Source organism: Sinocyclocheilus grahami, unplaced genomic scaffold (assembly GCF_001515645.1).
Source record: "Sinocyclocheilus grahami isolate Dianchi unplaced genomic scaffold, SAMN03320097.WGS_v1.1 scaffold200.1, whole genome shotgun sequence".
Classification (NCBI taxonomy): domain Eukaryota; kingdom Metazoa; phylum Chordata; class Actinopteri; order Cypriniformes; family Cyprinidae; genus Sinocyclocheilus; species Sinocyclocheilus grahami.
The window spans coordinates 315,578-330,149 of NW_015505379.1; the positions used below are offsets into that span (position 1 = coordinate 315,578).

The 14,572-nt window shown below is 39.2% G+C and overlaps 1 protein-coding gene across 1 annotated transcript in view; it reads right to left on the reverse strand.

The window, feature by feature from the left end:
* The window catches only part of LOC107595322 (dynein heavy chain 2, axonemal), a 165,735-nt gene that overhangs the window by 14,884 nt on the left and 136,279 nt on the right, over positions 1 to 14,572 (reverse strand). Inside the window, 22 exon segments of the mRNA XM_016285691.1 lie at positions 15 to 148; positions 224 to 372; positions 732 to 864; positions 3,652 to 3,718; positions 4,017 to 4,165; positions 5,172 to 5,197; positions 5,200 to 5,251; positions 5,253 to 5,276; positions 5,390 to 5,554; positions 5,664 to 5,740; positions 6,696 to 6,848; positions 7,137 to 7,278; positions 7,403 to 7,519; positions 7,550 to 7,586; positions 7,992 to 8,131; positions 9,187 to 9,307; positions 10,664 to 10,803; positions 10,900 to 11,060; positions 11,693 to 11,860; positions 11,965 to 12,019; positions 12,814 to 12,932; positions 13,898 to 13,974. Coding sequence (XP_016141177.1) covers positions 15 to 148; positions 224 to 372; positions 732 to 864; positions 3,652 to 3,718; positions 4,017 to 4,165; positions 5,172 to 5,197; positions 5,200 to 5,251; positions 5,253 to 5,276; positions 5,390 to 5,554; positions 5,664 to 5,740; positions 6,696 to 6,848; positions 7,137 to 7,278; positions 7,403 to 7,519; positions 7,550 to 7,586; positions 7,992 to 8,131; positions 9,187 to 9,307; positions 10,664 to 10,803; positions 10,900 to 11,060; positions 11,693 to 11,860; positions 11,965 to 12,019; positions 12,814 to 12,932; positions 13,898 to 13,974 — 2,406 coding nt within the window.

Sequence of the window (14,572 nt, forward strand, 5' to 3'; positions counted from 1 at the left end):
TGTGTGCCGCCCACCGCAGGATCTCGTCCTCCAGCTCCTGCAGTTTCCTCTTGCCAGAGGCGATACTGATCACCAGAGAGTCCTTCTGTTCCTCCAGCTCAGGACGCTCCTTCCTCACCACGATCCCCAGCAGCTGGGCCTCCAGACCCTGACGCACACAGAGTTATGTTTCATCCTCAAAGACCTCTGTCATGGGAACAAGTTCATTAACATACGCACTGACCTGTTCTTTAACAGCAAAGTTGATGATGGTGGTTTTGGATGAGATTTCAGGAGTGTAATGTGGATTGGACAGTTTGGTGGTCCTGTAAAAATGGAATTCAGGACTGTATTCCACTTCTTTATCTCCCAGTCTTAACAAGAAACGTCCACCTGCAGAACACACAGAAGATATATACAATTTTTCCTCATTCCTTGTGTGATTTAAACCTACAACCTTACCAGGTTTGACCTTGCCAGATTTTACTTTTTTTTTGTTGCTATTTTACTTAATTATTGCATCATGATTTGTATGATTTAAAGATATATTTCTAACAAAAATAAATTTTCATGTAAAACAACCTTTAAATTAATTTTGCATTATACCTGTAAATTACACTTCTATAACATCTAAAAATCTATTTAATGCTATTGACAGACACATATGTATAAATACAAAACTTGAACCTAAGCAATGTTATCAGCCAATGTTGAGTCGTGTGTTTGTTTGTGTGTGTATAGAGGGGACTGACCAACTCGTGTGAGGGACTTGTTGAGGATGGGGGCCAGTGAAGGATCTAGTTCCTCTTGGACGTTCTATAAAAGAATCGGGGAACCAAACTGCACTACATTCTCCAGGATCTGCAAAAAAATTACCTTCAACCCCTGAGAGAGAGACAACATGAGACTAGAAGAGAACATGAAGGACACACAGAGGACAAAATAATGACATCAACTAAAAAGAAAAAAATGAAAGGTAGCGGAGAGGATAAATATGATTCAAAAATGATAAATGGACATCGAAGAAAGAAAATGGGATGTGATAGAGACAGAGAAAAGCTGGAGGAGGAAGAAAAGAGGCTTCGGCTCTGTCATTTTGTTACTGTTCGTAAATGTCAACGTTTAACTGTAGCGTGTGAATGGCACTCGTCGCTCCAGACACTCACCACTACAGATGAGAAAAGACCTGCAAAGAGGAGGAAAAGGTCACAGACAGAGGGAGAGACGAAGAACAGAGGCTGAAGCTGAACAGCAAATTATCCTGAGAGATGAAACGAAAGTATGTGTCCTTCTGTACACACCTGACAGCCCATCCATCCATCTATCCTTCTGTGTGTGTCTGTCCGTCGATTCATATATCCATCTATACATCACATCTATCTATCTATCTATCTATCTATCTATCTATCTATCTATCTATCTATCTATCGTTCAGCAAACAAAACCATCCCCGCCCTGGTGCAGAGACACAGAGCGAGTGTATTAATGTGCATCTGTGTTCAGAGGGAGTGATAAATGGAAGGTGTATTCTGCTGAAGGAGAGCAGGTGAGGAGACGCTGCCTCACATGGGAGGCAGTTTCTAACTCACAGGAGGATTGAGTTTGGAGTTCTTGTATTCTAAATAAGGGCTCTGAAAACGGCTCGTCTGTGGATTAGACGGTGAGTCATGTGATGAGGCATCGTGACTCTGAGCAGGTAATGTTGGCACTGAATGTGGGTTATGTTTTTCTCCACGGAGAAGTAGATCTAACAACGTCTAATAATCATGGCAGTCTCAGTTTCTGTCCTGCTCTGATGTCTGTATTCATTACCAAGACCTTTACGGCAAAATAATGTAGTCTGTGTTCAGTACAAGGATTCTATGAACTCTGTGTGTGTGTGAGATATTCACCCTTTTGGACTCCATGTTCCTGATCCACTTTAGCGCTTGTCCTTGAGGGTCCACCATTAGTGGTCATCTGTGGGGAGGGACAGGGAGAGAGAAACATTAGCTCTCACTGTAAATGCACGTCATATTATCCATAAATAGGCTATTTCCTAATAATCCATAATCTCAAAATGCCATTAATCTGTTTGGTGTGTGTGTATGTGTGTGCACGTATGTGTAAGGGAGGAAATTAGCTTTAGCTATAAATTAACAATCAGAGAAAAATGAGCTTACTATTATCTTTAGATAATTATTCTCCAATCACTAATTATTACTGCTCATTATTCATGAGATATCATCATTATTCTAATTAATGTTAAGGGACTGACCGGTTGCCACGGGTGACGATGACTCCATTCTCGGTGGAAAAGGCATCAGACGGGAGGCCTTGGATATTCCATTCGTGCACTGTCGTGGGTTTAGACAGGAACATTGCAAAGCTGAACCCCGGAGAACACGGCACCCCCAGTTCTCTCACCTAGAGATGAAAAGAGTAGCAGAGGATTCGGGCAAGGACATATGAATGAGAGGAAAGAGAAATTAAGTGTTAGAGCTGTCACCTGCATAATGCCATAATATTCTAACCTGTGAAGTGTGCAATACTATGCAATACTGAACCAGTATTCAGCACAAAATTACAGTAACTTACAGCAAGTGCTCTAGATGCATCGGATGTTAGTTGACATGTATCAATAAAAGCCATTAGCACCAAGTTTATACTGGGTGCTAAAGACGAGCTAAGACAAGAAGGACAGAATGACAGACAAACAATGACATTCAAATCAATAGTCACTGAATGACAGAAAGACAGACTGACATCTAGAACAACATAATGATAAAAAAGGATGGCAGACAGAAAGACAATGACAGACAGACCGATAGATAGAAAGGTAGATAGAGACAGAGAAAAGCTGGAGGAGGAAGAAAAGAGGCTTCGGCTCTGTCATTTTGTTACTGTTCGTAAATGTCAACGTTTAACTGTAGCGTGTGAATGGCACTCGTCGCTCCAGACACTCACCACTACAGATGAGAAAAGACCTGCAAAGAGGAGGAAAAGGTCACAGACAGAGGGAGAGACGAAGAACAGAGGCTGAAGCTGAACAGCAAATTATCCTGAGAGATGAAACGAAAGTATGTGTCCTTCTGTACACACCTGACAGCCCATCCATCCATCTATCCTTCTGTGTGTGTCTGTCCGTCGATTCATATATCCATCTATACATCACATCTATCTATCTATCTATCTATCTATCTATCTATCTATCTATCTATCTATCTATCGTTCAGCAAACAAAACCATCCCCGCCCTGGTGCAGAGACACAGAGCGAGTGTATTAATGTGCATCTGTGTTCAGAGGGAGTGATAAATGGAAGGTGTATTCTGCTGAAGGAGAGCAGGTGAGGAGACGCTGCCTCACATGGGAGGCAGTTTCTAACTCACAGGAGGATTGAGTTTGGAGTTCTTGTATTCTAAATAAGGGCTCTGAAAACGGCTCGTCTGTGGATTAGACGGTGAGTCATGTGATGAGGCATCGTGACTCTGAGCAGGTAATGTTGGCACTGAATGTGGGTTATGTTTTTCTCCACGGAGAAGTAGATCTAACAACGTCTAATAATCATGGCAGTCTCAGTTTCTGTCCTGCTCTGATGTCTGTATTCATTACCAAGACCTTTACGGCAAAATAATGTAGTCTGTGTTCAGTACAAGGATTCTATGAACTCTGTGTGTGTGTGAGATATTCACCCTTTTGGACTCCATGTTCCTGATCCACTTTAGCGCTTGTCCTTGAGGGTCCACCATTAGTGGTCATCTGTGGGGAGGGACAGGGAGAGAGAAACATTAGCTCTCACTGTAAATGCACGTCATATTATCCATAAATAGGCTATTTCCTAATAATCCATAATCTCAAAATGCCATTAATCTGTTTGGTGTGTGTGTATGTGTGTGCACGTATGTGTAAGGGAGGAAATTAGCTTTAGCTATAAATTAACAATCAGAGAAAAATGAGCTTACTATTATCTTTAGATAATTATTCTCCAATCACTAATTATTACTGCTCATTATTCATGAGATATCATCATTATTCTAATTAATGTTAAGGGACTGACCGGTTGCCACGGGTGACGATGACTCCATTCTCGGTGGAAAAGGCATCAGACGGGAGGCCTTGGATATTCCATTCGTGCACTGTCGTGGGTTTAGACAGGAACATTGCAAAGCTGAACCCCGGAGAACACGGCACCCCCAGTTCTCTCACCTAGAGATGAAAAGAGTAGCAGAGGATTCGGGCAAGGACATATGAATGAGAGGAAAGAGAAATTAAGTGTTAGAGCTGTCACCTGCATAATGCCATAATATTCTAACCTGTGAAGTGTGCAATACTATGCAATACTGAACCAGTATTCAGCACAAAATTACAGTAACTTACAGCAAGTGCTCTAGATGCATCGGATGTTAGTTGACATGTATCAATAAAAGCCATTAGCACCAAGTTTATACTGGGTGCTAAAGACGAGCTAAGACAAGAAGGACAGAATGACAGACAAACAATGACATTCAAATCAATAGTCACTGAATGACAGAAAGACAGACTGACATCTAGAACAACATAATGATAAAAAAGGATGGCAGACAGAAAGACAATGACAGACAGACCGATAGATAGAAAGGTAGATAGAACAGCAGACAGACAGATTGGAGTTAGAATGACAGATAGATAAATAGATAGACAGACAGACAGACAGACAGATAGATAGATAGATAGAACAGCAGACAGACCAATAGATAGAACAGCAGTTTTATGACAGACAGACAGACAGACAGATAGATAGATAGAATTACAGGCAGACCGATAGATAGAAAGGTAGACAGAACAGCAGACAGACAGATTGGAGTTAGAATGACAGATAGATAGATAGATAGACAGACAGACAGATAGATAGATAGATAGATAGATAGATAGAACAGCAGACAGACCAATAGATAGAACAGCAGTTTTATAATGACAGACAGACAGACAGACAGATAGATAGATAGATAGAATTACAGGCAGACCGATAGATAGAAAGGTAGATAGAACAGCAGACAGATAGATTGGAGTTAGAATGACAGACAGACAGATAGACAGATACAAACAGACAGATTGACAGATCGATACAATGACAGAATGACAGAAAGACAGAATGACTGAGAGACAAATAGATAAGAAAGAAAAAAGACAAGCAAAATAAAAAAGATAGAATGACAGACAGGTAGACAGAAACCTGTTTCATCCATATATTTGTGACCGGCCCATATAGGACAGGAAGGCAGCAGCCAGCAGGCAGTATCCCGCCAGACAGGAGTCAGGAAATGTTCTTCTCCAGACCCTGAGCCATCACACACACTCACAATCACATCAGAGACCCCTGGCTGCATTTTCACATCCAAGTATAAAACATCAAGGTGACTGGGGAGTGACTTTGTGTGTGTTTGTGCGTACAGCAACTGTCTCCTTCCAGCGAACTCTCTCTCCTGCCAGTCCGGACACCAGCTTGCCGGCCCGGTCCAGTTTGAGCTCCATGTCCTCGGATTTCCTCCGTAGCTCCTCTTTCTTGGCCAGCTTTTCATCATATTGTCGCTTCAGCTGATCCAGTTTCTCTCCTACCTATAGACATACACACAAACTTTAGCACTATATCACTTGAATAACATTAACAAAGTCACGCCCACACGCATTCACAAATATAGTGCAGGACAGACTGACACACGCTGACCTCTCCGAGTTTGCCCTGGGCCTCAGCTAGTGTGGCCTGTTTCTCATCCAGCTGAGTCATTGCTCCATGCAACCTGGCTCAACCAAAGGTATGAGAACATTAAAAAAAAGTTTCAGTTTCAAGGCCCCTTTACACCAAGAACGGTAACTTTAACAATATCTAAAAAATGGCTCAAACTCTAATGGTGCAGAATTCAGATTACAGAAATTTCAGATACATTTTGCAGGCAAAAAATGTCCATTGTCAATAGTATAGCAAGAAGTACAACTCAAACAATAGTCACTTTAAAACCAAGCAATCTTCTGTTGGCAAACATGGTAAATTTGCATGACAAACTTAAACCGAAGCAAAATCTGTGGGGAACTTTTTCACTCTCACACAAAACTCTTGATAGCATGCATTTCTACTGAAATTAAGAGATGGTAGATGTGACCGCACCTTAGATGAACCCACTTTTTCAGGAAAGATATCATAGGAATTTCTGTAGGAGCGATTGTTTTACCAGCTGATGAACAATAAAAACCTTGAAAGCCAATAAACATCCACCCTTCAGCATGAAACAGAAATTGCGATGGTCTTTTCTTCCCTGTTGTGACGCATATCTAAGAGAAACAGCTTCTTGAATGAAATTTTTTGTTTGATTTTGTCTATTGGAAATTGATTGGATGGTTGTTGTTTACTAATTACTGCGATCTCATGTAAGTGACAGGTTGCTGTAGAGGAGAATTTATTGCCCAGTCATTGCACTGATGCACACATGATCATAGACAAGATATCGTTGTGAGGGGGAGGGGAAGTTAATGTGCACAGATAAATCATTTATAATAAACACTGAAATATTACATAAAAAAATTAAAGGTATACAATAAGAATTGTCCATTTTGATTTCATAGTGACTTTAAAGCGCTTTGAATAAACCATTGGTGCTGATGGTAATATGTTTTTTTGGGGGTGTTTTTTTCATAACAAGGGCAGCAGAACAGCATTTGGGTGTCGAAAGTGTTGTAATTGTGTAACTCATGATTGCTGTACCTCCATGACCCTCACCCACATGCAGCGAGACCCGTCCAATGATCTCAGGCTGGAAGTCGGGCTGCATGCAGTACTGTCCAATGGTCTTCAGCATGCAGTCGGAGATGTTGTCCTTATCAAAATTCACCAACTGCTTAATGAAGTTGGCCTCTCCTAAAACAAATGGCTTGAATTCAGCCTCATGCAAGCACATATTTCATTTTTTTGCTGCAATCTGTTCTGTGGTTATGTGCTTTCTACCGCATTGTGCTGACCTTTTTAAATATATCCTGGCATGCTAATGAATCGCCCAACCCTTCCCTTTCTCTGTTTGGCTCATGTGATTTTGGTTATACAGTAGTCTGGTATGGATTTCATGCCTGAGCCAGTGCCTGAATCCATGTGTAACATCAGCGTGATGGAGTGATTTAATAAAGACCTGGAACTTTCTCTTTTTCGTACCCAGTTGTCTCTTGGCCTCCGCCCAAGTTGGATCACATCCTCTGAGGATCATAACTGCCTGCATGACGGTTTCCACAAGAGCTGGAGGCCTGCCATAAGACTTGATATCCGTCATATCTTTCTTATTCAGCGACTCCAGAGCCTGAAGACAGTCCAACAAGATTACCACCGTTTTTTCATGTGCTGATGAAAACATTATTTATCACATATTCAGATAGCTGTATTATATTGTACTGAAAGTAATAGTCGCATGAATGCAGAATGACCTTCATGGCTTCCTCTAGAGCATGAAGTGATTCATCTAGGTCTCTCTGAGCGTTCTGAGCCATGGCCTTACACTTGATTTCTTCTGCTTCTATTTTCTCACTGTGAGCACCCACCGCCTATACAGACATGCACATTAAGACACACACCAATCTTAGAAGGTTATAAATATTCCAAGAATGCATGCTACAAAAACAACACACAAATGTACACAGACACAGATCATCTTACCAAACACAAACATCAGCATGCAATAACAAAAAAAGAGGATTACTGAGCAGTATGACGATATATACCATCTGACGGCAGAAATGTGTCAACAGGTAAAGAATCTGCTGTACCATTTATAAAGCAGTACATCTAAGCATATTTATGATTTATTATAATTATATATATTCTATATTATAATATATTAAAAGTCTTTGTGTTTAACGCTAATATTACAAAGTTAAACTGTTTGAAAATTTTATGTTGTTTGTGTCAAAAAAAGATGAATTCCTTTTACTATGAAGTCCCTTATTAATATATGATTATGTATATTAACGAACAAAAGGAAAGAGAAATTGAAAAAAAAGTGTGTTTGATTCCTACTTCTTGTATCCAGAAACCAGCTCCAGGTAGTTGGTGGGCGTGACATAATAGTGTCTCTTCAGTTCTACTTTCACTCTGTGAGAAAACTGGGCCACAGACTGGTGCACGGTCACAAAGATACTGGCAACTTTAGTCTGGATCTATGAAGCCACCAGAGAAATGACAAGATGTGGCAGCCTCGGCTTTAAACAAACCTTGCACAAGGTCACAACAGAAGTATGATAAACCCAAACTAATCCTAAAATAGACTAAAACAAAACTAGGCTTGAACTCCCTCGAAACAACAGTGTGTCTCAATGGAGAACCTCAAGTCAAAGTGATTTGTATTTCAAAAACAGTGAGCAAAAAGAAACATGGTTTGTATGACATCTCTCTCAAAGGAAACAAAAAGATCCACACAGAGATGAAGGATGAGAGAGTCAAAGACTCCTGATGAAACTCGACACTTGAAATTCAATTATGATTCAAGAACAGCTACTATGAGATGAAGAACCTCAAAAAGACTGGAAATTAAAGCCCAGGGGTCAGTGTCACTGATTTTATTGGACTTGTAGAGTGTATGAAATATGAATATTTAAAAGTTAAACAAAAAATTTAAAGGTGCACTCAGTAATTTATGCCTGTAATGGAAAAGCTGAATTTTCGCCATTACTCCAGGTCTTTAGTAACACATGATCCTTCAGAAATCATTCTAATATGCTGATTTGGTTCTCAAGAAACATCTTGTATTATTATCAATGTTGAAAACAGCTGTACTGCTCAATGTTTTTGTGGAAACTCAAAATAATGTAGTCTGACTACGATTTGCACATTTCAACAACGGCCTTGTTGACTGAAAAAAAAAAATTGCATGAAACTACATCCACACCACTACATGTATAAGTCCTAGACGACGGCCAACACAACAAACAAAAAAACTACTGAGTGCACCTTTAAAAACGAACAAAAATGCATTGACAGTTATGCACTTCCAATGGAAGTCTAGGAGGCAACTGCTGTATGCTTGCTGTTAGATGTCTACTATAAGTACATCTGTTGTTGTTGTTTTTTTATTGTTAACAAACTGATATACATGTAAAAATAATTTAATAGGGTAGAGTTTAACTTATTTAACCCATAACATTCCTTTGTGTATTTGTGTGTAGTACACTGACAGCATTTGTAAATCAATTGTTTGATCGTCTTTCTGTCTCACCCCATCCTCGCTCCCTAGAGAGAGGCCATCCAAACATCTTTCTGCCACTTCCAACAGAGCATCACGTGGCCAGTCTACCGTTGTGCAGTTCACAAGTGCTGGGTACTGTCGAATATGGTTCCTAAACAAATACATACACACAAGCAAACATACCCACAAACCCTCTATTAGGTAGAAAGTTCAAGATGGTTTGCATTGATTTGTCACAAACACTAAAATCACCCAATGGTTCAATCATGCTTATTAAAGTCAGACCACTGCCAGACCAATCAGAGTGAGTGCTTAGATGATTCGGGCTGTCATATTTAATGAGTCAGGGCCCTACGGGTCACATTACACACAACCACCTCCTTCATGTAATGGCAGATGCAAATGAGTGATTAACGAGAACATTTCCCATGCATGGTTCTATAGTGCTGCAAGTGTGACTTGGCATAATTACAAAGCAAGAATGTTTTTGCCAGCCGGCATCTGTGGGCCAGTGGACAATGTACTGCACCTACTTATCGCTGTCTCTCATTTAACCTAATATTTACCTGCATTATAGTTCTTCCTTGTTATTTTCATTGTCATATTTTATCATTATTGATTTGGCACACTTGGTCTGCTACTGCTTTGGCAATACAAACACACTGTTGTTCGACATGTCAATAAAGCCCCTGAAGCTGAAATTGACAGACACAGCAAGCTAAGGATGGAAAAGTAAACAGAAAGAGAGGGAGGGGAAGCCACATTTACTACATCGTTTCTGAAGACACTTGTGAGTTTACAACAGCACACGGTAAAAAGATTGTAGATGGAGGACAGAGCTTTGTCTTCCTGATGTGTGTGAAATGACAGCGGCAGAGAGGTTTACTCCTGTTGTTTCCTCTAATTTCACACAGTTGTGTTTCATCCACTTTGAACTCACACACTGAGTCATCAGTTGATTCATAAGCAGCTATACTGTGCACGGGTCTGTTCGGTTAAACCGTGTATTGCCATTCACTGTGAATCAAGCCTACAGAGAGAGATCTTAAGCCATAAGAAGCCACAGGATGGATCTCAATGTTAGCATGGTAATCAAGGCTGACTCACTATTTGAGAATGTTCGATTATAAGGAGTAGGAGTGCATGTGTGCTGTATAACAGTCAGCTATATTAAATCCACACCCATGGGATTTTGTGAGACAACAATACAAATGTACTGTAAAATATAAAGTATATTAATATGTATAATAATGTATAGTAATAATAATAATTAGATTTTTCAGAACAGTAAAATTACGCAGCAATTTAATCAATTAATTTTATGCAATTCATGTGGATCATACAGAAAAATCACATCCCAGTATAATTTAATTGGCAACGTTTAAATTGTTTAAGTGACATTAATATTTTACTTAATTTGCCTTGTTGTTTGCTCCATTTCTCATGCTTAGCAACATCAATGCAGTTTTTTTGTCATGAAAATAAAACACGCTAAAAAAAATTGCACCTGAATGGATCTCCTACAGGGCTCATGGACAGCACAATGTGCAGGTTATTTCTGACACGCTCTATCAGATAGTTAAACATGGCGTCTGATGTCTTCAGGATATTGTCCTTCCTGGCTGAGTCTGACAGAGCATTCTGAATCTACACAAACAAAACATGTTAAAAATCTGCTCTCATTGTCATTTAGAAGACAAATCTACAGTCACACGCATTAAAAATGTATACAAACACACACACCTCATCAAGCTCGTCCACTTTATAGAGATTGGGCACCTCCCCTGAGCTCAGGATGTTGTTAGTGTCTTCAAGGAAGGACTCGTCGACAATCTGTGTGTCATTAAACAGGAACACAGTGGGCTTGTTTTCCACTCCTGTCAGCCGATAGAGCTTTTTAATATCTGTATGGGGAGAAGAAATATGTCAAATATTCCATCGAGGCCACATTAAACTGTTCTGTGACGGCTACACTGTGCATAACATAATAGATGCTTTGGTCCTGAGCGCTAGGGCAAGAGGCATTATTCCTCAGCATTTGGAAACATTTACTACAACATGCCACAGGACAAAATATCCAAGCATTTGGTATATATTAAAAGAGCTTTACATCCGAGATCTGAAATTGAAAGTATAACTCAACCAACTGCTCTACATTAGTTGGAACTGAAATACAATTTAACATGCATGAATGTCCATATAACCCTTTAAACTACCAGCAAAATGACTTTAGATGCTGGTTTGCTGGCATCCCAACCAGGCTACTTAACTAACTTTTCCTTAGACACGTAGCTGAACTGAGAGAAGACATGAAGTTAGCTCAAGAGATGTTTTGAGAGGCTTCTTATCTATTCCTCTTGGTCAACTTGAAGAGTTGTTGGTGCTAGAAATGCCAGTGTCATGGTTCGACTCCCAGGAATGACACATAATGATAATATGTACACATTCAATGTACTGTAAGATGCTTTGGATAAAATCAACTGCTACATGAATAAAAATTGTGTAAATAAATGTATAGATTGTGTGCAGAACTCACCCTCTCTGAACTCTTGTTTGCTGTACTGTTTGGTGACCTTCACCTTGAAGACCGTAAACTTACAGATGTAGGCAGTTAGTCTGGTTAAACTCTGCCTGCCTGAGCCAACGATACCAACCAGCAACATGTTCCCCCGGAGCTGACTGATCACACGCACCAAACGCGTTACTGAGGGGGCAGAAAGAGGGTGTTGTTTCCATCATAAGAATCATAACAGTTCATTTACTTGCATTTATCATGTGTGTCATTTGGTCAATGCAACATTTACAAACACATTAAAATGCCAATGCATACAAACACATAGGCACACATCATTCCTGCAGGAGGCTAAACAAACAACTGATCACAAAAGAAACGAATTGCTACAAAACCATAATTAGTTACGAACACGTCGGCATATAAACATATACGTTATGCTTGCTAATTTTGTAATCAATCAGCTATGCACAGCGGCATGTCATTGAACTGAGTGTTCGTGACGTTTGAGACACATTCAACGAGCTGAATGTGAGACTGCCTTAATGTCACAGTGCGGCATGTGTGTGACAGGATGCATATAAAGCATTCTTATATACGCCTTTGACAGTAAATGTCTGCATGCGGGTGAGTGACATATAGGCTGGGGAACCGGCCACCTAATTATTCCCCCTGCTGAGGGGTTTGTAATGCGATTGCGTTCTTCTTTGTGGGAATGAGAAAGGTAATTATTCATGCTCGTGGGGGACCTGAGGGCTGAAGTGCACGTGATTTTGAAGAAAGTTATATTTGTGCAAGCACTGAATGAGAACTGAGGAGATTGGTCACTGAATTATGGGACTTGAGAGTGCGCACTGAATCATGGGTATTGTGATGGGGACGTACGCAAATGATGAGAGCTGTAATATAACTGTGCCATGAATATTGATGGCTCCAATAGAACAGAACTAGTGAAATTTGTTTTTTATATGATGTCATCATTCAATGGCACCTTGATAAGTTACAGAGACAGTCACCCAAAAGCAACTTCACTCAAATGCACAATGGTGATAGCTCTTGGAGTTTCTGTTGCAGGTTTGCAATCTTTTGGCTCAGATCTTCCCCACTAAGTTAAACTACTCCGTTCACTCTGAGTGTGCTCTCACCATGTTCTTTAGTCTCATCTCATCATAGCCCAGACTCATGGGCACCACACCAGGTGTGAAGTTATAGTCCTCTAACTGGTTCTCCATATGAACCTTCAGAGCTTTGAAGTCCAACATATCTTCATACACAAAACATACAAAGTTAATATATATGTAGGGCTGGGAGAGTAACTTAAAAATTAATAATCAATTACTTAAAAAATAAAAATGAAAATAAATAATTTTGCTAATTATCTACCAATTTACTAGAGTGTATGTTAAGAGCATTGGGTGATTCATTTTATTTATTAAAAAGTGGGCCCGTGGATTAAGTTAAAAGTTAAAAATATCTTGAATTAACTGAACTGATATTTGATCATGTGGAAGCAACCAATGCATTTTCAAATTAAATTTTTCATTTTAAATATGTCTATTTGTTAAAGTACATATTTATTTAAAATTTAGTTTTTATTTATTGATATACACTACCGTTCAAAAGTTTTAGGTCAGTAAGATTTTATTAAGTAATACTTTTATTCAGCATGGGAGCATTAATCAAAAGTGACAGTAAAGACATTTATAATGTTACAAAATATGTTCTTTTTTTAATTAAATGCTGTTGTTTTAATTTTTCTATATATAAAATGTTGTCCACATTAATAATACTGAGAATAAATGTTGAGCACCAAATGAACATATCAGAATGATTTCTGCAAGGTCATGTGACACTGAAGACTGGAGTAATGGCTACTGAAAATTCAGCTTTGCCATCACAGGATTAAATTACATTTAAAAATATATTAAAATAATAAAAAAAACTTTTATTAAAAAATATTGTATTAACATTTGAACAATATTACTGTTTGTACTGTATTTTTTGACCAAATAAATGCAGCCTTGGTGAGCATAAGAGAGCTCAAACTTTTGAACAGTAGTTTATTAAAAAAATCTTTAGGTCATTCACCCAGTGAAACACAAATTAGCAGTGTGTGTGTGTGTGTGTGTGTGTGTGTGTGTGTGTGTGTGTACCAAATAGAGGGAGCTGTTTGTTGGGGCAAATTGTATGGTAGGGGTCATCGAAATGAGAAGCCGTGCCTGTTTGTACCTGAAGCACTCATGAATCCAGAGGCGGGTGATGCTCTGTTTGGTGTCATGGAAGTCTTTGTGTGCTCGCAATAAACCCTGGAACACCTGCATTGGAGGACATATTGAACATGCACAAAGCCTGAAGTCTAATTTCTTGTTTTTTGTCTGATCAAGCTCAAAAGAAATGCTCTAAGTGTCCTTGCAGTCTCAGATGCTTTCAAAGAGTGTTCTGAAAAGGTGTTATTTTGTACACCATGTATGTGTCTCTGATTAAAAGTGAGAGACAGTATTTTTCGGTCAGTCACTCTTTTCCTCAAACACATCTGAATCGCAGGCTTGTGGTGTTGAAGTGGCAAAGTGAACTGATATGTTTTATTTAATCTTTCTGGAATCAATCGGTCTGACTGGAGTAATGGCTACTGAAAATTCAGCTTTGCCATCACAGGATTAAATTACATTTTAAAATATATTAAAATAATAAAAAAAACTTTTATTAAAAAATATTGTATTAACATTTGTACAATATTACTGTTTGTACTGTATTTTTTGACCAAATAAATGCAGCCTTGGTGAGCATAAGAGAGCTCAAACTTTTGAACAGTAGTTTATTAAAAAAATCTTTAGGTCATTCACCCAGTGAAACACAAATTAGCAGTGTGTGTGTGTGTGTGTGTGTGTGTGTGTGTGTGTGTGT